This window comes from Saccostrea cucullata, unplaced genomic scaffold, assembly GCF_032062105.1.
Source record: "Saccostrea cucullata isolate Sc308-1 unplaced genomic scaffold, CSIRO_AGI_Scuc_v1 ctg2818, whole genome shotgun sequence".
In the NCBI taxonomy this organism is placed as follows: Eukaryota; Metazoa; Mollusca; class Bivalvia; order Ostreida; family Ostreidae; genus Saccostrea; species Saccostrea cuccullata.
In genome coordinates, this window is record NW_026936904.1 from 3,676 (window position 1) to 27,030 (window position 23,355).

The following is a 23,355-nucleotide window of genomic DNA, read 5'->3' on the forward strand; positions in this document are numbered from 1 at the left end:
TCTATTACCTAGTCTATAGTGAGATAACACTGACAACATTTCTACTATTACAAATGGTGGAATATGTAAATGAAGTGAATGCTGAATTGCGGCGGACTGTTCTAATGTTAATTCTTCAATAAAGCATATCCTAGGATCAAGTATAAATGACAATACCCAAGCATTTTTAATTCTCCTAGACAAAGACATGTCACTCACATATTCCCTATATTTACATCTGTCTCCCATACCGTTATACATAACATGGGGCTGGGATAGTCTTTGTTTTGTCAGGTTAGTTATGCACAGTGCTTCATTATATCTCCCTGTCCTATAGTAATACAAAGCCAAATACATTGAAAAGCATTATAGTTCCTATCTGTGATGACAATTTCAACATGTTGCAAAGTTTTCTGTCCAAACAGTAAACATATTTATGCTTAAAATATTGGACACTTTTTACAATCATGAAAGCTGCTTGAACAAGATACTCAGCTGTCCAGTATTGAAATGTCAATAATTGATAAGGTGACAGTGACAAATGAAACACTGTGTCAACAGATTTTAACAATAAAAATTTTGCTGCCAAATTAATATCAATTTTTATACTCCAAATTTCAATTAAGATACAACGATCATTACATGCAATGTCGTTACAATGTCCTTCTGATGAGGGGATCACCAATGATAGATCGTAAAGGGCTGGTTCAAGGATAGATCTGATTGTCGGACTTAGGAGTAAGCAGGACACGCCTAATCTGTAGTACTGATCAAGTTGTTCTAGAAGGGATTCACGCGCAGCACCGACAATTTTATTCAAAAACATATTATTCTGCGGAATAAAAAAGTTAGCAAATTTCCCACGATACACAGAGAGAGAGAGATATTTTAAACACAGCCAAAAGCATTTCAGTAGATATTTAGGACTCCAGTTTACATGTCCAACTTGCATTAACCAAAACATTGTAGTCTTCATGAAGTAAGAACACAGTAATGGTTCTTCTGCGTTCTTATTAATTACTTCAGTGAGAAATATTTTAAGAAGACCATAGCATATAAATTGGGTATGATTCATAGTGTACACTAGTTTTTGCTCGGCTAGAGAAAAAGACAATCTCCACTCTAAATCATTTCTACTGGTAGTACATTTACTCCCAATAGTCACACAGTGATAACCATTGTTTAGAATCTCTTTAAGCACACTTGCAGGGGGCCATATATGCCTAAGGCATCTTTTTATCCAGTTTTCTGTAGTACTTGGCCAATATTTGCAGCTAAAACAAAATGTTATATCAAATTGAGTAGATTCAAGGTAACCACTCATACAAGGACCATGAAGATATATATTTTGTAGACTGTGACTTTTATGTTGTGAGAGTCTTTGTCTCCATAAAAAACTAGATACATAAGTTTTTTCATTGAAAAAAATTATTGACGATCTGATGGATTCGGAGCAAGGTGGTGTTAAGAGCTGTAGTAGTGTTAAATCTAAAGCAAACTAGCATGGCGCGGCGCCATGCCCTTTTTTCTCAGCGCCATGCCCTTTTTTCCTGCGCCATGCCCTTTTTTCCAAAAATAAATTCAAAATTTCCGCCATTTTCTCGGTAAATATTGTTATACGGGCACTTTTTGGTCGATATACGGGCACTTGTTGATCTATATACGGGCATCTCTTACCTACATACGGGCACTTTTAATAACTATCAACAGAGACGCCATATTGAATTTTTTGTATTGACCCAATTTTAAAGACGACAATGCCGACTTCAGAGAGGTCCAAACGCAAGCGAATCGAAGAAAACGAGAAGCAAGCAAGGCAATGCAGACGGCTGTTCCAATTCTTCAGCAGGTATATTCTTGAAAATTGTTAATCATACATTGTTTCACGAAACAACTAACGTTATACAAACGATCAGCTGATCGGAATGACCTAAATTAAGTCGAAGAAAAGATGCACTGTTGGTTTCCAAAATGATTTGAAATCATAATAATTATAATTGATTAAGGTTTACACACAACCGTGATTCTGTTTCAGTTTATATTTTTGATAAATGATAATCAAATTCCTTGCACTAGGTCTACAAGTACTACAATCAGCTGGTCGAGGTCAATGTTCAAAGTTCAAGAGTTCATAATCATGATTATTGAAAAGACTATTTCAAGATGATATTTTTAACAATCTACATATATTTATATATATGATCAACACTGCATTATTTGTCTTAATTATTTGTAGTTATACTATAATCTATATTTATATTATAATATTACACCATGTCATTGTGAATAAATATGGTAATTTAGATTGAGAAGAGTTACAGAAAAGGTAAAAGATATGTTATTAACAATTGTTATAAGTGATTATGATTAATGAATGTGTGTTGAAATAAAGATTGGGAACAACAAAGGTGTCAATTAGCACCCAAGTCCCGGAGTGTATGTTAATAAAATTAGAGATATCCCAGCAAATAGCGAGATATCTCAAATGTGTGAAAGTCGAATGTTTTTAGGTATATAGAATTACTCAATCCATATCCAAGACAATACGGAACCTGCTAAAGCTTTTCACTCAGAATAATTATGTCCCCCTCAAAGAAGAGAGGGCATATTGCTTTGCTGCTTTTGGTTGATTTGTCCATCATCAATTTTCGTTCATTTGCTTTAACAATAGACCCTTTTCCTATGACATATTTCGCTACTCATAAGAAAAATAGTGTTATCTTTAAGTTTACCTCAGTAACTAGTTTAACAAATTGAACTTCTTGAAGGGATCTAGGAATATTTCCCTAGGCTACAATATGATGGCTAAGGGGAAAAACTCTTAAGCAAAAGATTCATAGGAAAAAGGGTCTATTGCAGAGGTCAGGTGGCACGTATTGAAATGAAATTTGGTGTACAATTTTATCAAAAGAATATTGATGTCATTTTCATTTGGGCATGATCAAGGGATTATGAATAGAGCATTAATTATGCACCAGTGGAGTCTTATTATTATGTTTCATTAGGTCACAATTATTTATTCACAATAACATGGTATACCGTATAAAATTATGTAATTACATGATTCAGTTTGTCACACTATTAGTATTAGATACCATATTACTGAGGGCAACATATACTATAGTTATGCAGTTTTAAGACAAAAAATTAATGAATTTTTAAAATATTTCAGGCCAGAATCACCATCCCTCTCGAGAGCTGATGAATCCCAGGAGGAGGAGATGTGTTCTTCACCAATGCCACTGCCAGACATCGATCTTCTAGATTCAACTGCAGAGCCAAGCACCCCTTTAGAGTCTAGGACAGAGTCAAGTGCCCTCCCTAACCTTCACGATTCCAGGACCCATGCTACATCTAGCCCAGTGACTGACCGTACCAGAAACAACTCGGGACACAAGATGAACTTTGACCCTAATTGGCAGATCAACCGACCCTGGCTCATCAATGAAGTGGAGTACAGCAGTGATGGTTTTTCCTTTGATGCTATGTACTGCAGCCTCTGCCGTAAATGGGACACCAAAGGCCGTAACAACAGCAAGGTCTGGAATACTACAGGTTGTGTTTCCACCCGCCTAGATGTTGTCACCAAGCACGAGTCATCTGAGATGCACAAAGATGCAGTGTTCAAAGAGATGGCAATGGACAAAGGCATTGAGGCAGCATTTGAGACCATGAACAAGAAAGAAATCCAGGCCTTAAAGGATGCCCAGAAAGTCTTGTACTTCCTGATCCAGCATAATCTACCATACCTGACCCTGTACGAGCCATTGATGGATCTTTGCATCGCACTAGGAGCCACAAATCTCCAACATCTGCCCAACACAAAGAATGCAACTTACAGAAGTGCAGCCACAGCCACAGAGTTCCTCGACTGCCAGGCAGAAGTTGTTGAGACCAGAGTGTCTGAAAGTATTAAGACAAGCGAGTCCTATGGTTTGATGGTGGACGAGTACACGGACATCAGTGCCAGGAAACATTTGGCCATGGTGTGCAGATTTGTCGACAACGGAGCATCCAGGCTGGCATTTCTCCAGGATGTTAAACTTTCAAATGGGGAAGCTGAGACCATTTACTCCGCAATGAAGGGTTATCTTGCCTCCAAGGAAATACCCCTGCGAAAGATGACATCCTTTGCCAGTGATGGGCCTGCAGTAATGGTGGGGAAGAGAAATGGGGTGGTTGCCAAACTTCAACATGACAACCCAGAAGTTCTGCATCTTCATTGCATGAATCATCGACTGCAGCTTGCTGTATCAAAGGCCTTCAAGTCCATCCCCATGATAAGCAACACAGATGAGCTGCTCACAGCACTTTTTAAGTACTACCATTACAGCACAGTCCGTTCAGAGAGCTTGCAGGCCATTCAGAATTTGATGAGGGAGACGGGAGAGTTAGAAAACCAAAACAACATCACGGTGAAGAGGGCTGTACACACAAGATGGTTAAGTCATGAGGCAGCTGTTCAGACTGTTAGGAAGTTGTATGCACCCATACTGACTGATCTTGAAAATGCGGTTGCCTCAGGACGGGATAAAGTCATTAGAGATGGAAAGGGAACCCCAGCAAGCAGCCTCCTTAAGATGCTAAAAAACTATGACAAGCTGTACTTTATCCATCTCCTTTGTGACATTTGCACATCCTTGGCCTCCCTTACCAGGACATTCGAAAGGGAAGATGTGGATCTTTCAATTATTGAATCGAGGGTAACAGCAACACTTTCAACCCTTAGGAAAATGAAAGAGAGAGACCCTCCCTTTACAAGCAAAGTTCCATCTGTTGCACAGAGTTTGGGAATTGCGACCAAGGATGACACTCACCAGACAATTCAGGCAGCCAAAAACCAGTTCATCGACAACCTGACGAGCAACATTGAGGACAGACTGGAGAATTCCTCCCTGATTGACAGCCTTTCTGTTCTCAACCTCAGTGCAGTTGACCCAAACAACCTTGCTTTCTATGGGGATGCAGCTCTTTCCTCCCTAGCAAACCACTTCAACCTGGACGAGGAACTCACATTACATGAGTGGAGTGAAATGAAAGAGTTTTTAGGAGCAGCCTGGAGGTGTGCACCCCAAAGTACTTGCTAGACACCCTGACAAAGGCAAGAGCAACAACTGGAGAAATGTTTCCAAACATCAGGAGGCTGTTGGCTATTGCAGAGTCACTGATCATCTCCACTTCTGCAGTAGAGAGGGTTTTCAGCAGAGTGAAGCTCACAGTAACCACTCACAGGAACCGTTTATCTGTAAACACTGTCAGTAAGCTGTTGACTGTGGGCCTCAACACCAACTCAGTTGAAGACCTAGACCTGGAAAAGGTTGTGAAACTCTATCTGAGTAAGAAGAATAGAAGAATCCTCAGAGTCCAGCCTTCAAGTTCCAAGTGAATCTGTGCCTGAATAAGATGTGACAGTTAGTTCTTATTTACAGTGAGAAAAGAAACTCTTGTCAGTTGTGATATATGTTCTTAAAGTTGACAGTTTTTAAAAAGATTTTATTGATATTTTATTTTATGACATGTGACCTATTTATTTTGTTTTCTGAAAAATATTTAAAACTAGTCTACTTGGTTTTTAGATTTGTGCAAATACTCTATGTCTTTCAAAGTTAACACATGCATAATATGTATTGATTATCTACCTCATTTGAAATGAAATGTGATATTTTTAAAAATGTATTTATTTATAACATGCCTGATTATTTATTAACTACTCTGAATTGTCCTTCAAGTATTGTCTTATCTAGGTAATAGTATCTAAGTGACAAAGACATTTTATCATTATTTAAAATAATGTATAGTAATAGTAGCTAGTATGAATTGAAGTGTCTCTCTTTTATAATGTTATGATGCATTATTTATTTTTTTTTGTTTTAATAATTTAATAGTAGCTAGAATGAATTGAAGTGTCTTTCTATATTATAAATGTTAAGATGCATAGTTTATTTAATTGTAATGAAATAAGTCATATTCATCATGTTCATATGTGCCATTTTTCATATTAATTATTAATATATTGTCTCTGTTGAAATATGCAATGTTAAAAAAAATATAGATTTAATAAAATCATTGTGAATAAACACTTCTGTTTTCTCATTTCACAAGGTTGAAAAGTTGAAAAAAGGGAGCAACATGTTTTAACTTGTTAAAAGGCTAAAGGATTATTTATTAATTTATACTACGATAAAATAAAAGTGCCCTGAGATTGCCTTGCCGCGACGGAAAGTGCCCTTTTTAGCATATCAAATGTGTGCCCTTCTCAGATCCTGGATTTAACACTAGCTGTAGTCTAATAAAACCTGGAGATGTATCTGTGTCCTCCGTCAGTATAATATTATGATGTTTTGATGAATTGAAATTTCTTAGTTGAGAAATATCATTTATTAGTTTATTACAAGAAGACCATGCCATGTAATCCTGGTCCGATGTATCAAACCTGAACCCCTCCCTATAACTACCGCTAAGCATGGTTCTTTTTGAACAAGGGTCGCGTTTTCCCTGACAGGTATAACATTTACACATAAAATTATTTCTAAGCAGTAAGTCATCAATATCCGTTACATCCCTTCTGATGGCCACTTTACTCGGTGTTCCTGTCTTACGACTCAGATGTGCATATAGGATTTCTGATAGACGGGGAATGTGATCCATTCTGTAAATTAAGTATAAAGAATAAGTAATTATGGGTATGTATTCAGTTAGACATTGAAAAGTAAACAGCTTGTTTCTTATATATATATATATATATATATATATATATATATATATATATATATATATATATATATATATATATATATATATATATATATATATATATATATATATATATATATATATATATATGTAGGACTCCAAAGTGCGATAGAACTCCAAAGTCCGATGGTCACGCCAAAGTCCGATGGTCTGCGCCAAACCCCGATGGTTTGACACGACAAAGTCCGACGGTGCGGAAAACAATTAACGTTTATGACGTCATAGTAGCACTGCGTCCAAACCTGCGATGCCGCGACGTGCAAAGGTAAAAAAATAAATATAAATAAATGCGAAAACTAACCCTTAACTCTCAGGAAGGTGCGAGACTAACGCTCAAAAAGTGTGTATTAAGAATAACCTAAATATCTTGAGTTGGTGCAGGACTAACCCTAAATCACTCCACTTGGGTGCGAGGATTAACCTTAAATCACTCGGGTTGTGCAATGCAAGGACAAACCCTAATCAATCGAGTAGTGTGCGAGGACTAACCCTAATATCTCTTAAAGGTGCTAGCAATAAGCAAAATCAATTATAAAATTGTATTCGAGGACGAATACAGAAATGATGGCTTTTGAATGCAAGAAACGGCATCAAGGATTGACGTCGGATTATTGTGACGTCATAAACGTTAACTGTTCATCCACACCATCGGACTTCGGCGTGTCAGACCATCGCACTTTAGCGTCGCGCGTCTCATAGGAAACGAGCCATCGGACTTTGGCGTGACCATCGGACTTTGGCGTCCATAAAGACAGCGAGCCATCGGGGTTTGGCGCAGACCATCGGGGTTTGGCGAGACCATCGGACTTTGGCGTCACCATCGGACTTTGGAGTCTTACACATATATATATATATATATATATATATATATATATATATATATATATATATAGAGAGAGAGAGAGAGAGAGAGAGAGAGAGAGAGAGAGAGAGAGAGAGAGAGAGAGAGAGAGAGAGAGAGAGAGAGAGAGAGAGAGAGAGAGAGAGAGAGAGAGTCCCATTAAAAAGTTAGAGACTAACTAACTTGATGATTAAAAGTGTTACACATAAAATATGAAAATCTACATTTTATATGAAATGGATTTTTTTTTATTTTCTTTCAAAATATTGATTTGGTAAGATTATGCTATTATTATTAACAGTTTTTTCATTTAAATTCTTTTAATTTGAAGCGAATGTGGTATATAAATTTATATTACACATTGGATCACTTTAAAGTAAAAAAGAATGTACAGTACACAACGCGGAAATGGATCCCCGCGTCCCCGCCGCGGTATAATCACAACGCGGTATTTGGCCAGGTAAGACAGGTAAACCGCGTTCCCTCCGCGGGAAATTCATTACTTACCTGTCCCCGCCGCGGTTAAATCATCTATCAATTACTGACAATTAGTATCGTAAAAAAACGTGAGTTATATCCCCGAATTGTAATTTGCGAATTTTCCCCGTAACCAAAAAAAAAAAAAAAAAACAACAACAACAAAAAAAAACGTGTGTTTATTAATAAATTTTTGAATAGAATTTAAACTAAGAAAAAATAAGTTTATTTTTATTTCTTAAGATTACATAACAATCCTTGAAATTGAATAGAAAATTATATTAAATTGTTACGTCTTTGCAATTGGTTAATTGTTTTGTATTGTTAAGAATCTATCAAGAAACAAAATTAAATACTAGAAATTTAGTTGTTGTTTTTTTTAATTTTCATATGATAAGCAAACTGTAATAAATGTTGAACTCGGACTGTTTTTAAGTTTCGATAAACGATTTTCAGCATTCATTTGAAAAAAAAGATGTACATCTTTTTAAAAATGTACATCTTCATATTGTTTATTAATTAATTTCGATTTATTGTATATAAAATGTACAGGCTTTTTCTTAAAGTGTCAAATTATGGAAAACATTCGATGACGAGCGTTTGCAATTACATGTAGAGGGCACGTGAACTTAAATTTTCTTTATCCAAGATATCAAGAAAAAGTTTTATTTTTCTTTATTTCTCATCGTTTATGTTCTGTTGAAACCAAATTAAGAAAACTTTACTTTATTTTATTTACCTCTTTTACATAAATGTGCAGGCATTTTTCTCAAATTGCCAAATGACCGGATCCGAAAGCATTCGATGACGAGAGTTAACTTTGAGCACGTGAACTTTATACAAGAGATCAAGAAAAAATAATGTTTTCACCTTCATATTAACATGATTAACATGTATTACTTTTTAAAACAATGTCTTTCATTTTAATTTTAATATTCCTCGATTTTCGTGTTCAATAGATAAGATAGGATGTGTAGGTGTAATGATAAACTTCACAGACGAAATTACAGTTTATATTCATAAATATTCAACGCAAAAAAAAATATATTTTTGTTATCTTTGACCGGTGTCTGTGATTTTTTGTGTATTAAGTATTAGCCGCGATCATTTCCTGTGTATAGGGATTAGCAGTGTCTGAGCAGGAAACGACATGCCCTGGGGGTTTCACACCTGTCTATTAGTATACCTTGGGTAATGCTCGCTGGATGTGCACATTGTTGTCTAACATTCAACAACACATTTGATTCATTATTTCATTGTTTCATTATTATTTCATCGATATCATTTTCAGATGCGATATTAGCATTTTGGAATTTGTGTCAAATTATTGTTGCTTTTTTTAAACGGAGTGTATAAAAAGAATAAAAGTTAAAAAAAAAACTTTTAAAACAAATTAATGAAGTATTTGATATTAATTAAATCAAATAATGATCCATTACTATGTTATTTCGTGTCAGTTTATATCTGTACCAGTTAGAAGATTGAAAGAGAGAGAGAGAGGAGATAGAGAGAAGAAAAATATCACAATATTAAGGCACGAGCATGATCGTTTTTCCTCCTTTTTGATCTGTATATCAATTTATTAAGTCTAGCGAATAAAACTACTGCTGATTTATCAGTTTATTGACCATTTTTTGGATTTTGTCTACATGTAAGTTTAATTGTTATTTATCGAGAGACTTGTTTATGATCCACTTTCTTCTTTCGTTTAGCATGTTTAGCATATGGACAAGACATGTAATTTGAATCACTTCCCTTTTTGTCGCCAGATTACAACGACAGATTTTGGTGGTAAAAAAAATGTATTTTTGTTATAAAATTTGATTAAGAAAAACACAGTATATTAAAATTGTCGAATTATTGAAAATATTTATTTGAAACAAAAAATTTTAAAAGGATTCTAACTGCAACAAAAACATTCTTTATTTCATGCATTTCAATTCATGAGCTACACATGAAAAAAAACGGCTTCGTTTTACAATGTCGTAGGAAAACGCATACAGGTAATACTCTCAGGTTACAACATCCTGTGTATATAGGTAGTATGTAAACTAAAAGCGTCTCCCTCGGGGCTTCTCATCCGCTTCATAAGCTCCACTCCACACCAAACTTACCTGAGGAAAACCGAACGGTTACACAATTTCTGAAAACTTGAATCATGGGAACTTGCTGATTAAAATAAGTTAATTTCTGTGTTGTGTGTTCAGATATTTTAAGGGCCCATATTTGTGTTTGTGTTTTATTTAAGGTATCCGATCCATAATTCAATAAAAATTGATACATGGAAAGCATATGATTTATTTATTGAGTATTGATGATCACCCCATGGGGGATACAAAAACTAGGTCATCAAGGGTGATAACTCATAAGGAGAGATAACTCTGGATGTTTTCAAAATTTTTAAAATTTGATTCACAGCATTCATAAAATGACAGAAATGTATTAAAAACAATAAAAGTCAATTTAAATACCTGTTGTATTTTATCATTTATATATAAATACATGAAAAACAAAAAAAAATTCAACATTTACAATTTCTGCAAGTGAAATTATACAAAAAAACCCACATTTTTGGTCGTTAAAAAATTAACAATTTTGGTTAATTTGAATAATTTATAATTCTCTTATATAACTGGAAGCAATATTTTCTTTTGTGTTTAATCTATAGGGCAGCAACAGTAGTTAAAAATAAATAGGTCATCAGGGGCAACAACTCACAAAGGGAGATAACTCATAAGCAACTTTTCGAGAAAGTAAAGTAAACAAATTTTCTACGGTTTCAACCTGATATTTTCACAACACTAAATGTATTTCTCTCAAATTTCAAGCTAATAAATCATAGAAATATCTGTCTAAAATATTAATATATCAATGTTTGCTCTGTTCCAAGTTTGTATTGCTTGAATGGACATTTGACGTTGATTATACAATTTTACACATAATAACATATCAATTGCTAAAATATGCACATAGTTTTGGAATACATTCTCCTAACACTCTTTTGTCTGACGTGACTCTTGGTTTCTCTAAACTATTTTACAATTTTACACATAATAACATATCATTTGCTAAAATATGCACAAAGTTTTGGAATACATTCTCCCAACACTTTTTTGTCTGATGTGACTCTTGGCTTCCCTAAGCTATTTTACAATTTTACACATAATAACATATCATTTGCTAAAATATGCACACAGTTTTGGAATACATTCTCCCAACACCTTTTTGTCTGATGTGACTCTTGGTTTTCCTTACCTAAACTATTTTTCATAGAAAACACATTAACCAGTCCATCTTCACCACTTCTCTTGAATATCAGTCTCAAATGACCCAGATTCAGTCCAGATCCAGCAATATTTTCTACCGTGCAGGATTTCATTACTTTTTCACCAATAAGAGGGCGAAGTGAAGCAACATTTTTTGATTTACAAGAATTAAATTCTTCTTGAAGAAATTGGCAATCTGTATCATACGAATGTTTTTTAAAGTCTGAAACAGAGATAAGTCCTGCTTCAATAATTTCATCTAGCATGACAACATCATCAAGAGCATTATGGGCATTGTAAGTATGACCACAAAAATGCTGTGCCAGAAATTCTTGCTTATACTTATCAAGTTTAGGGTACTTTTGTCTGAAAAGAGTAAGCGAGTCACAAAATGCTGCAACATTAGAGCAAAATCTCTCTTGCAAACCACATCTATGAAATGCCCTGCATAATACTCGAAAATCGAATGTTCGGCCATTGTGTGCTACCATTACTATGCTGGGAAATTTCTCTAACCACTCCAAGAAACCCTCCAGTGCCGACTTTACTCTCACAAAATCAACTGGCTCACCACGGTAACATAGAACTCCACCACTCCAGGTTATGTTGGTGACCTTTTCCGCCATTGGTGTAATGGGCAGGTCTGGAGCCACATATCTGGAGAACTGCTCCTTTATATTCCTATTTACAGCAGCAATCTGGGTGATGTGGGGCACAATGCCATGCTGAACTGAAAAAAAATATGGATGCAAATTTTTATGGTAGTCCAATCTTATCTGATTACATAGAGTATTTTAAATAAATATTTTTAAAAAAATATTTACTCAGGCCAGTGGTTTCCAGATCTAAAATGACAACATTTGGTGAAGGGCAGTGCTTCAACTTTGTGGAGGAGCAAAAGCTTGGTTTTGGCACAGGCTCAGGGATACTTTCTATATCTTCTTTATCATTGACAGAAAGTCCTATTTCTAAAACAAAAAAAAATGTTTTTATATTGTACACTGTACATACTAAAATAATTGTGAAAATTTCTGCATCTGAAAAATGACAAACCAGACTGATAGGACAATCCTTCCATTGCTTCATTTCCTCCCTTTGAGGTTGCTCTCTCTTCCTTCAACGTCAGCCTTCTTCTCTTTCTCTCTGGTAACCTGGCCCGCTCCATCCTCTTCATCCTGTCAGCGTCCATCTTCTCTGCATAGGACTCGGAGAAGTGTCCAGGAGACAGGTCATTGTTGACGAAAGTCTGTATGTATTACAAAATAAAATACTTGAGTTCACAACATTATTGTAGTAAATTTTTATAGATTAAATTTAATTTCTCATGAGTCATGATCTTTATTTCCCAACAAATTCTTAGTGTCCTATTTTTGAGTCTTATTGTTATTTTGATAAAAATGCAGAAAATATGTTGTAACTTCATCAAAATGTTGTATCAAACATTTATCACATAAGTAATATCCTACCGGAAATTCCCAGTAATTGTAAACATGTAATAAATAGAAGTTATTATATTAGTGCTTCAACAATACCAGATCTTTAGTGTCTGAAAAAGTAAACGCAGAATGGCAGAACAAAGAAAATTAACAAATGTCAACATTTCAACCAATCCCAACAAGAAATAACAAGAACAGAAGTACCTTTCAAAATTCCAACTTGTATCACCAGAAATTTCAATAAACAACAGAAAAGAAAGAACTGAACCATGAACAATATACCTCTGACAAGTACTTTCTACCCTTATTAATATATGCTGCTGTTGCTTTCACTCTAAAATCTAAACTCTCACTTTCGCCATAATGGAGATGCTTCGGAACTCTAAGACATGTCTCTCTATTGGCATGTTCACATGCCTGACTTGACCCTAATTCTACATATGAAGCACTTTTGGCAATGATTGGAGCAAAAATTTCATCAAGACTATGACGTAACAATGGATCCTGCAACGGTACTTTATATGGCAAACTTCTATGAATGTAAGTTTCATTAGGTTTACGTTTATACCCACAAAACCTCCCATGACATTTGCTGTGGTCACCAAACTGATGTGGAACCAATGCTACCAAATTTTCTCGCATTCCCTCTTCATCACCTTGATTCTTCGCAAATATGTATTTGATGCACTTTGCTAAATGCTGTATGACCTGATTGGAAATTTTGACCACTTTCGAATTGCGAAGTTCATAAAAAGTTTTTATAATATTTTTAACACAATGATTTTTGTCAAGTCTTTTCACAACTGACAGACCACACTGACTCTTTAGACGGGCGATTAGAGTGTTTCCCCATCACCTTCAATAATCTCAACTGGTGTACCTTGACTGGTCATTTCTTTCAGTGCAAGTAGTCCAGCCTCACTCTCCATCATCTTAGCACTGCCTCGGTGGTTCCAAACACATCTGTGAGACCTTATTCTCTGACCTGGCCTATTTCTTTTCCACCATTTGCATGTTGCACATGACCGATGCTTGATAACTGTCTTTAATACTTTGTTCCTTTTACTTATCAGGTAAGTATGTCCTATTACAAAGAAATACATGATTTTGTTACAGCCCATATCTACATAAGCATTATAATTAATTATACAAATGTTGGAATAGTTTCAACAAAATACCTGTTAAGCTGTCATAACCTCTCTTTTGCCAAGCATGATCAGCTGCTACTGTCATTCCTGATCGTGTCTTTGAGGGGAATATAATTTTCTTTTTTGTTTTGGCTGATGCAGTTCTGTCAACACCAACTTTTTTCACTACTGGCATTGGTTTGGCAGGAAGTTGAGGGGATGTACTATTACTGAAAGCATGGTTACAACTGACATATTATATAGGTTCTTGATGTATGTGACTATCAGCTAAAATAGTACCCAAATTGAAATACAGATTTATTTACCTCTCAGTCAGTAAATCAAATGCTCCCATATTGCATTTTTCAATGAGTGATGGATCTCTACAAATAACATATGGATTTTAAAAATAAAAAAGAAAATGATTCTTGGGAAACAGTATATACTCTTTCAATCAAATATATTATATGCTCGAACTTCAAATATTTACCCTTCAAATTCATCTTCAATTATTGCGACACCAAGTTCTTTATCATAAAAATCTGCATTTGAATCCATCTCCTGTGCTGCAACTTCTCTGAAATTAGCCAAACATATAATGAATTTTAAAAAGTCATCAAAAAATTAAATAAAAGGAAGATAAATATTCAAAAGTATGCTTTCATTAGTAATAATAACATTTTATACAAGTATACATACCCCATTTCCTCTCTGAATGCCTTTTGACTTTCATTTCTCATATTTTCATCTGCAAATTTCTCAATCATCTCACCAGCTCTGCGTTCCATAACTTTAAGGTTTTTATTATTAATTGTTGGCAGATTGAGTGTTGCAAGAAAATTGTTCATCCTCTGTGGACCACCAACTGAATCAATCATTGCTATCAAAAAGAAATTCATAAATTTATAAGAAACCCATCTATCTACATGGAAGTTTTATATCCTAGTGTAAAAAAAATCACAAGAAACTTGGCTCACTTTGTTTAATTTTATAAACTTAATCACTAGTCATGTTACATTATCCTTAATATAGAATTGTAATCAATGTTATCATTTTGTAAAAATTGTTCATGCCCCCCGTGGGCCCTTGATTGGTGAATAAACATAATAATATAGTAAATATATAAACAATAACTACCTGCACCGAGTTTAGTATTCACGCAGAAGCTGGGCATTCCTCTCTTGCCTTTTACCTTCTTCTGTTTTTTCCCATAGGGTACTCTGTTTACATTACCGCAGTAGGTACATTGCACATATAAATACCCCGAAAGTCCCACTTTCATTTCTGCTTTTACTGTTTGAGGGGAAAGAAATAAAGGACCACAAAAAAATTTCTTACAGTTCGCAAGACCTTCAATGAGTATGTTAAATTCCACAATACGTCTTCCTTTTAGTTTCAAACTGTTCGTGTTGATTTTCTTCGCTGCATTCAACTTACTTAGCCCTGGACAGCATACATCACAGCCGTTGAAACTTGTACAAATATGTTCTGATGTATAATTATGTTCTTCGATCACATTTTTCTTTTTGTTTTCACTGACTTTTGGCTGTATTCCCGGCTGACTTTTGAACCGCCCGAGTTTGTTCCGTCTTCTTTTCACTGGCGCCATGACGGAAATTGACAGTCTCGAGAATTCTCGTGCGCGTTATTTTTAAATTTAAAGCTTGGGTTATTTCATAGTCATATTCATACGTTTCAACGTTTACTTAGAATAATATAAATAATGTATTTTTGTAAATTAAAAAAAAAAAAATATATGGAACGTTTAGTTTTCCGATCTTGTACGACATGTTCCGAAGTCGGCCGATTTCATAGAGGCGAATTGTGGATCGGATACCATAAGGTATACGAAACAAAATTCAATAAAAATTGATACATGGAAAGCATATGATTTATTTATTGAGTATTGATGATCACCCCATGGGGGATACAAAAACTAGGTCATCAAGGGTGATAACTCATAAGGAGAGATAACTCTGGATGTTTTCAAAATTTTTAAAATTTGATTCACAGCATTCATAAAATGACAGAAATGTATTAAAAACAATAAAAGTCAATTTAAATACCTGTTGTATTTTATCATTTATATATAAATACATGAAAAACAAAAAAAAATTCAACATTTACAATTTCTGCAAGTGAAATTATACAAAAAAACCCACATTTTTGGTCGTTAAAAAATTAACAATTTTGGTTAATTTGAATAATTTATAATTCTCTTATATAACTGGAAGCAATATTTTCTTTTGTGTTTAATCTATAGGGCAGCAACAGTAGTTAAAAATAAATAGGTCATCAGGGGCAACAACTCACAAAGGGAGATAACTCATAAGCAACTTTTCGAGAAAGTAAAGTAAACAAATTTTCTACGGTTTCAACCTGATATTTTCACAACACTAAATGTATTTCTCTCAAATTTCAAGCTAATAAATCATAGAAATATCTGTCTAAAATATTAATATATCAATGTTTGCTCTGTTCCAAGTTTGTATTGCTTGAATGGACATTTGACGTTGATTATACAATTTTACACATAATAACATATCAATTGCTAAAATATGCACATAGTTTTGGAATACATTCTCCTAACACTCTTTTGTCTGACGTGACTCTTGGTTTCTCTAAACTATTTTACAATTTTACACATAATAACATATCATTTGCTAAAATATGCACAAAGTTTTGGAATACATTCTCCCAACACTTTTTTGTCTGATGTGACTCTTGGCTTCCCTAAGCTATTTTACAATTTTACACATAATAACATATCATTTGCTAAAATATGCACACAGTTTTGGAATACATTCTCCCAACACCTTTTTGTCTGATGTGACTCTTGGTTTTCCTTACCTAAACTATTTTTCATAGAAAACACATTAACCAGTCCATCTTCACCACTTCTCTTGAATATCAGTCTCAAATGACCCAGATTCAGTCCAGATCCAGCAATATTTTCTACCGTGCAGGATTTCATTACTTTTTCACCAATAAGAGGGCGAAGTGAAGCAACATTTTTTGATTTACAAGAATTAAATTCTTCTTGAAGAAATTGGCAATCTGTATCATACGAATGTTTTTTAAAGTCTGAAACAGAGATAAGTCCTGCTTCAATAATTTCATCTAGCATGACAACATCATCAAGAGCATTATGGGCATTGTAAGTATGACCACAAAAATGCTGTGCCAGAAATTCTTGCTTATACTTATCAAGTTTAGGGTACTTTTGTCTGAAAAGAGTAAGCGAGTCACAAAATGCTGCAACATTAGAGCAAAATCTCTCTTGCAAACCACATCTATGAAATGCCCTGCATAATACTCGAAAATCGAATGTTCGGCCATTGTGTGCTACCATTACTATGCTGGGAAATTTCTCTAACCACTCCAAGAAACCCTCCAGTGCCGACTTTACTCTCACAAAATCAACTGGCTCACCACGGTAACATAGAACTCCACCACTCCAGGTTATGTTGGTGACCTTTTCCGCCATTGGTGTAATGGGCAGGTCTGGAGCCACATATCTGGAGAACTGCTCCTTTATATTCCTATTTACAGCAGCAATCTGGGTGATGTGGGGCACAATGCCATGCTGAACTGAAAAAAAATATGGATGCAAATTTTTATGGTAGTCCAATCTTATCTGATTACATAGAGTATTTTAAATAAATATTTTTAAAAAAATATTTACTCAGGCCAGTGGTTTCCAGATCTAAAATGACAACATTTGGTGAAGGGCAGTGCTTCAACTTTGTGGAGGAGCAAAAGCTTGGTTTTGGCACAGGCTCAGGGATACTTTCTATATCTTCTTTATCATTGACAGAAAGTCCTATTTCTAAAACAAAAAAAAATGTTTTTATATTGTACACTGTACATACTAAAATAATTGTGAAAATTTCTGCATCTGAAAAATGACAAACCAGACTGATAGGACAATCCTTCCATTGCTTCATTTCCTCCCTTTGAGGTTGCTCTCTCTTCCTTCAACGTCAGCCTTCTTCTCTTTCTCTCTGGTAACCTGGCCCGCTCCATCCTCTTCATCCTGTCAGCGTCCATCTTCTCTGCATAGGACTCGGAGAAGTGTCCAGGAGACAGGTCATTGTTGACGAAAGTCTGTATGTATTACAAAATAAAATACTTGAGTTCACAACATTATTGTAGTAAATTTTTATAGATTAAATTTAATTTCTCATGAGTCATGATCTTTATTTCCCAACAAATTCTTAGTGTCCTATTTTTGAGTCTTATTGTTATTTTGATAAAAATGCAGAAAATATGTTGTAACTTCATCAAAATGTTGTATCAAACATTTATCACATAAGTAATATCCTACCGGAAATTCCCAGTAATTGTAAACATGTAATAAATAGAAGTTATTATATTAGTGCTTCAACAATACCAGATCTTTAGTGTCTGAAAAAGTAAACGCAGAATGGCAGAACAAAGAAAATTAACAAATGTCAACATTTCAACCAATCCCAACAAGAAATAACAAGAACAGAAGTACCTTTCAAAATTCCAACTTGTATCACCAGAAATTTCAATAAACAACAGAAAAGAAAGAACTGAACCATGAACAATATACCTCTGACAAGTACTTTCTACCCTTATTAATATATGCTGCTGTTGCTTTCACTCTAAAATCTAAACTCTCACTTTCGCCATAATGGAGATGCTTCGGAACTCTAAGACATGTCTCTCTATTGGCATGTTCACATGCCTGACTTGACCCTAATTCTACATATGAAGCACTTTTGGCAATGATTGGAGCAAAAATTTCATCAAGACTATGACGTAACAATGGATCCTGCAACGGTACTTTATATGGCAAACTTCTATGAATGTAAGTTTCATTAGGTTTACGTTTATACCCACAAAACCTCCCATGACATTTGCTGTGGTCACCAAACTGATGTGGAACCAATGCTACCAAATTTTCTCGCATTCCCTCTTCATCACCTTGATTCTTCGCAAATATGTATTTGATGCACTTTGCTAAATGCTGTATGACCTGATTGGAAATTTTGACCACTTTCGAATTGCGAAGTTCATAAAAAGTTTTTATAATATTTTTAACACAATGATTTTTGTCAAGTCTTTTCACAACTGACAGACCACACTGACTCTTTAGACGGGCGATTAGAGTGTTTTCCCCATCACCTTCAATAATCTCAACTGGTGTACCTTGACTGGTCATTTCTTTCAGTGCAAGTAGTCCAGCCTCACTCTCCATCATCTTAGCACTGCCTCGGTGGTTCCAAACACATCTGTGAGACCTTATTCTCTGACCTGGCCTATTTCTTTTCCACCATTTGCATGTTGCACATGACCGATGCTTGATAACTGTCTTTAATACTTTGTTCCTTTTACTTATCAGGTAAGTATGTCCTATTACAAAGAAATACATGATTTTGTTACAGCCCATATCTACATAAGCATTATAATTAATTATACAAATGTTGGAATAGTTTCAACAAAATACCTGTTAAGCTGTCATAACCTCTCTTTTGCCAAGCATGATCAGCTGCTACTGTCATTCCTGATCGTGTCTTTGAGGGGAATATAATTTTCTTTTTTGTTTTGGCTGATGCAGTTCTGTCAACACCAACTTTTTTCACTACTGGCATTGGTTTGGCAGGAAGTTGAGGGGATGTACTATTACTGAAAGCATGGTTACAACTGACATATTATATAGGTTCTTGATGTATGTGACTATCAGCTAAAATAGTACCCAAATTGAAATACAGATTTATTTACCTCTCAGTCAGTAAATCAAATGCTCCCATATTGCATTTTTCAATGAGTGATGGATCTCTACAAATAACATATGGATTTTAAAAATAAAAAAGAAAATGATTCTTGGGAAACAGTATATACTCTTTCAATCAAATATATTATATGCTCGAACTTCAAATATTTACCCTTCAAATTCATCTTCAATTATTGCGACACCAAGTTCTTTATCATAAAAATCTGCATTTGAATCCATCTCCTGTGCTGCAACTTCTCTGAAATTAGCCAAACATATAATGAATTTTAAAAAGTCATCAAAAAATTAAATAAAAGGAAGATAAATATTCAAAAGTATGCTTTCATTAGTAATAATAACATTTTATACAAGTATACATACCCCATTTCCTCTCTGAATGCCTTTTGACTTTCATTTCTCATATTTTCATCTGCAAATTTCTCAATCATCTCACCAGCTCTGCGTTCCATAACTTTAAGGTTTTTATTATTAATTGTTGGCAGATTGAGTGTTGCAAGAAAATTGTTCATCCTCTGTGGACCACCAACTGAATCAATCATTGCTATCAAAAAGAAATTCATAAATTTATAAGAAACCCATCTATCTACATGGAAGTTTTATATCCTAGTGTAAAAAAAATCACAAGAAACTTGGCTCACTTTGTTTAATTTTATAAACTTAATCACTAGTCATGTTACATTATCCTTAATATAGAATTGTAATCAATGTTATCATTTTGTAAAAATTGTTCATGCCCCCCGTGGGCCCTTGATTGGTGAATAAACATAATAATATAGTAAATATATAAACAATAACTACCTGCACCGAGTTTAGTATTCACGCAGAAGCTGGGCATTCCTCTCTTGCCTTTTACCTTCTTCTGTTTTTTCCCATAGGGTACTCTGTTTACATTACCGCAGTAGGTACATTGCACATATAAATACCCCGAAAGTCCCACTTTCATTTCTGCTTTTACTGTTTGAGGGGAAAGAAATAAAGGACCACAAAAAAATTTCTTACAGTTCGCAAGACCTTCAATGAGTATGTTAAATTCCACAATACGTCTTCCTTTTAGTTTCAAACTGTTCGTGTTGATTTTCTTCGCTGCATTCAACTTACTTAGCCCTGGACAGCATACATCACAGCCGTTGAAACTTGTACAAATATGTTCTGATGTATAATTATGTTCTTCGATCACATTTTTCTTTTTGTTTTCACTGACTTTTGGCTGTATTCCCGGCTGACTTTTGAACCGCCCGAGTTTGTTCCGTCTTCTTTTCACTGGCGCCATGACGGAAATTGACAGTCTCGAGAATTCTCGTGCGCGTTATTTTTAAATTTAAAGCTTGGATTATTTCATAGTCATATTCATACGTTTCAACGTTTACTTAGAATAATATAAATAATGTATTTTTGTAAATTAAAAAAAAAAAATATATGGAACGTTTAGTTTTCCGATCTTGTACGACATGTTCCGAAGTCGGCCGATTTCATAGAGGCGAATTGTGGATCGGATACCTTAAACCGGAGAAATCTGAAATTTGTTTATGTTCATAGACATGATTTTAGTAATTTTCGAAAAGAGCAGAAAATAGAAATACATTCAAACACTAGCTATGATATTATTGATATTCTGAGTAGAATGACCTGTGATTATTTTATTTTCAATAACCCCCCCCCCCCCCAAAAAAAATCGTCGATATTTAGTTCATAGTCTTATAGTGTAGCGCATAATAATGGAGCAATGGTATTCCTAAACTTAGGCGTCTTTTGTATGGAAGGGAATTACCGCCAAAAGTCTATGTATCTTGCTTTTATTCTTATTCTGCCTACTTCTTTATGCTTTGTTATTGTTGTAATTATATGTCACTTTATTGTTTTCGTATTCGTCTTTATTACATTACACTTGAGCTTTTATCGTTCTTTATATTGTCCTTACTTCTATGTTGCTTTATTCTTGTGGATACATTCTACTTTCTTTTAATTTGATACTGTTTTTTAAATAAACTATCTCTATTACCTCGATTACGAACGTTAATTCAATCATGTAAACAATGCCGCCTAGCGTTATAATGCGGCACTAAATTCAATGAAGACGAATGTAAGTTGTCCGAATTTAGTGCCGCATTATAACGCTAGGTGGCCGGGTGTTCGCTATACGAGTGTTGGTAAAAATAGGTAAGCAAACCCGGACCGGGGTTATTAAAGATTTTTCAATTTTCTGCCTTATTACTTTATCAATCGAACTTAAATTTTCAAATGATGTTTGTTATAAGTTCAGGTATGTACCCGATAATGCCATTCCCTCGGAAGATGGCAAGATTTCCCTGGAAGACTGACTACATAGTGATGCTTCCTTCGGAAGACTATTCAGTGAGACTTCCCCCGGGGAGTTTCAATATATAGCTAGTCTTCCGTGGGAAATCTAGCTGTATATAGCAATTCGTCCCCCTTCATAGCAACCCCTCCCCCGAATATTTTTTTAAATCGTAAAACAATGTTTATATGTTAACGTTTTCAATTTTATAAGAAAAGTTATACGTCCTACATAAATAAATGTTTAAATGAAACCATTTTAATAGTGGTTAATGAGCTTAAGGTCTTACGCAAGGAAATAGCCAATCAAAATGAACTTAGTTTAATAATTTAATCATTTTAACCATTTAGTTTAACATAGATAACCTTCACGAGTACAAATGGATAATGAATTCCCGCCGCCCCCCCCCCCCCCCCCCCCCCCCCCCCCCCCCCCCCCCCCCCCCGGATGCCCCTCCACTCGGGTGCAATCGCCCGCGTGGCACTGTGGTTACGGCGTCTGCTCTCTGGTCACGAAACACAGTAGTAAGGAGTCAATCAATACGTCGTGGGTTCGAATCCCACTATGGGACGTGGAGTTCGGTCCTTCGGATGAGATCTAGAGCGTATTATCCGAGGTCCCGTATCGCAGTAGGTGCTGGCCCGATAAAAGATCCCCCACTGCCCAATGGCTATAAGTGCCGAGTATATAGGACAAATTTGCAGCTATCCAACGGCAAGAGGTGGCTTCTCCATTTGAGTTAAAAATTCTCAAATTTAAAGGGACGTTATACAATCATACCCCCAAGTCTCAATATATATACTGACTTCCGTCTGTACGACATCCTATGGGGTAAGTTTCACCGGTAGAGGGGAGGATGCCACGAAACATTTTCCTAAACGTAACATACTTTTTACTACTGGAAAAGTTCAGCGAAAGGCTTGTTGCCCCCATCCCTTACACTTTTTGTTGCAGTACTAATCACATGCTAATACAATGTAGTCAATTCATATATTAAAGTAGTTAAATGTACTTAGTGGCATATGTACATATGAGTTATATTTGGTACTGAAAAAAGTTGACAACCCCCCCCCCCCACCACCACCACCAAATATAGAATTTTCAAGTTTTAAGATATTTTAACTCTCCTGAGTCCTGGCTGATGTATAATACGGTGCGTACTAAAAAATATTTCTTTTCTTTATTAAAAAGTGCTATTTCAATATAAAATATTAATGCATGAGTTTCTAGTATGCCTAAGGTGTTGCCTGGTTCCAACTTTGCCTACCAATAACACTCCTCACTCCTTTGCAAAGCCCCGTCCCTAGAATCACACGCATGAGCAATTACTATCTGTCGTGAAATAAAGTTCAGTTCAGTGGAACCAGTGACGGATTTAAGGAGGGGGTGCATCCGGCACCCACCCCCTAAAATTGT

General features: G+C 35.1%; 4 protein-coding genes across 4 annotated transcripts; 1 reads left to right on the forward strand and 3 right to left on the reverse strand.

Annotated features, from left to right (window-relative positions):
* The first annotated feature begins 1,693 nt into the window (after positions 1–1,693).
* LOC134246836 (zinc finger protein 862-like) lies at positions 1,694–5,066 on the forward strand. The gene is made up of 2 exons (XM_062729181.1): positions 1,694–1,828; positions 3,152–5,066. Exons 1-2 carry the CDS (start codon positions 1,737–1,739, stop codon positions 5,064–5,066), a joined length of 2,007 nt encoding a protein of 668 aa, XP_062585165.1. The 5' UTR covers positions 1,694–1,736.
* Positions 5,067–12,491: 7,425 nt separating this feature from the next.
* On the reverse strand, positions 12,492–15,592 carry LOC134246838 (uncharacterized). The gene is made up of 7 exons (XM_062729184.1): positions 15,017–15,592; positions 14,579–14,759; positions 14,370–14,456; positions 14,206–14,262; positions 13,931–14,109; positions 13,633–13,836; positions 12,492–12,562 (listed from the first exon to the last, which is right to left on the reverse strand). Exons 1-7 carry the CDS (start codon positions 15,486–15,488, stop codon positions 12,546–12,548), a joined length of 1,197 nt encoding a protein of 398 aa, XP_062585168.1. The 5' UTR covers positions 15,489–15,592; the 3' UTR covers positions 12,492–12,545.
* A 1,020-nt stretch (positions 15,593–16,612) lies between these two features.
* Positions 16,613–17,929, reverse strand: LOC134246837 (DNA polymerase III PolC-type-like). Its single transcript, XM_062729182.1, has 4 exons — positions 17,794–17,929; positions 17,565–17,708; positions 16,730–17,470; positions 16,613–16,617 (listed from the first exon to the last, which is right to left on the reverse strand). Exons 1-4 carry the CDS (start codon positions 17,927–17,929, stop codon positions 16,613–16,615), a joined length of 1,026 nt encoding a protein of 341 aa, XP_062585166.1.
* Positions 17,916–20,903, reverse strand: LOC134246839 (uncharacterized). Its single transcript, XM_062729185.1, has 7 exons — positions 20,442–20,903; positions 20,004–20,184; positions 19,795–19,881; positions 19,631–19,687; positions 19,356–19,534; positions 19,058–19,261; positions 17,916–17,986 (listed from the first exon to the last, which is right to left on the reverse strand). The coding sequence occupies exons 1-7, from the start codon at positions 20,584–20,586 to the stop codon at positions 17,970–17,972; spliced, it is 870 nt and encodes a 289-aa protein (XP_062585169.1). The 5' UTR covers positions 20,587–20,903; the 3' UTR covers positions 17,916–17,969.
* Positions 20,904–23,355: the final 2,452 nt, after the last annotated feature.

Bases quoted from the DNA above. Each gene is read 5' to 3' on its own strand.
- LOC134246836 (XM_062729181.1), top strand. From the start codon at position 1,737: ATGCCGACTTCAGAGAGGTCCAAACGCAAGCGAATCGAAGAAAACGAG. The intron at 1,829-3,151 runs GTATATTCTTGA...AAAATATTTCAG, and splicing joins CTGTTCCAATTCTTCAGCAG to GCCAGAATCACCATCCCTCT.
- LOC134246838 (XM_062729184.1), bottom strand. From the start codon at position 15,488: ATGGCGCCAGTGAAAAGAAGACGGAACAAACTCGGGCGGTTCAAAAGT. The intron at 14,457-14,578 runs GTATGTATACTT...GGCTAATTTCAG, and splicing joins GCATTCAGAGAGGAAATGGG to AGAAGTTGCAGCACAGGAGA. The intron at 14,263-14,369 runs GTAAATATTTGA...TGTTATTTGTAG, and splicing joins ATTGAAGATGAATTTGAAGG to AGATCCATCACTCATTGAAA.
- LOC134246837 (XM_062729182.1), bottom strand. From the start codon at position 17,929: ATGGACGCTGACAGGATGAAGAGGATGGAGCGGGCCAGGTTACCAGAG. The intron at 17,709-17,793 runs GTTTGTCATTTT...TTTTTGTTTTAG, and splicing joins AGGATTGTCCTATCAGTCTG to AAATAGGACTTTCTGTCAAT. The intron at 17,471-17,564 runs GTAAATATTTTT...ATTTTTTTTCAG, and splicing joins TCTGGAAACCACTGGCCTGA to TTCAGCATGGCATTGTGCCC.
- LOC134246839 (XM_062729185.1), bottom strand. From the start codon at position 20,586: ATGAAAGTGGGACTTTCGGGGTATTTATATGTGCAATGTACCTACTGC. The intron at 20,185-20,441 runs GTAGTTATTGTT...TCTTTTTGATAG, and splicing joins GAATACTAAACTCGGTGCAG to CAATGATTGATTCAGTTGGT. The intron at 19,535-19,630 runs GTAAATAAATCT...CCATGCTTTCAG, and splicing joins TTTGATTTACTGACTGAGAG to TAATAGTACATCCCCTCAAC.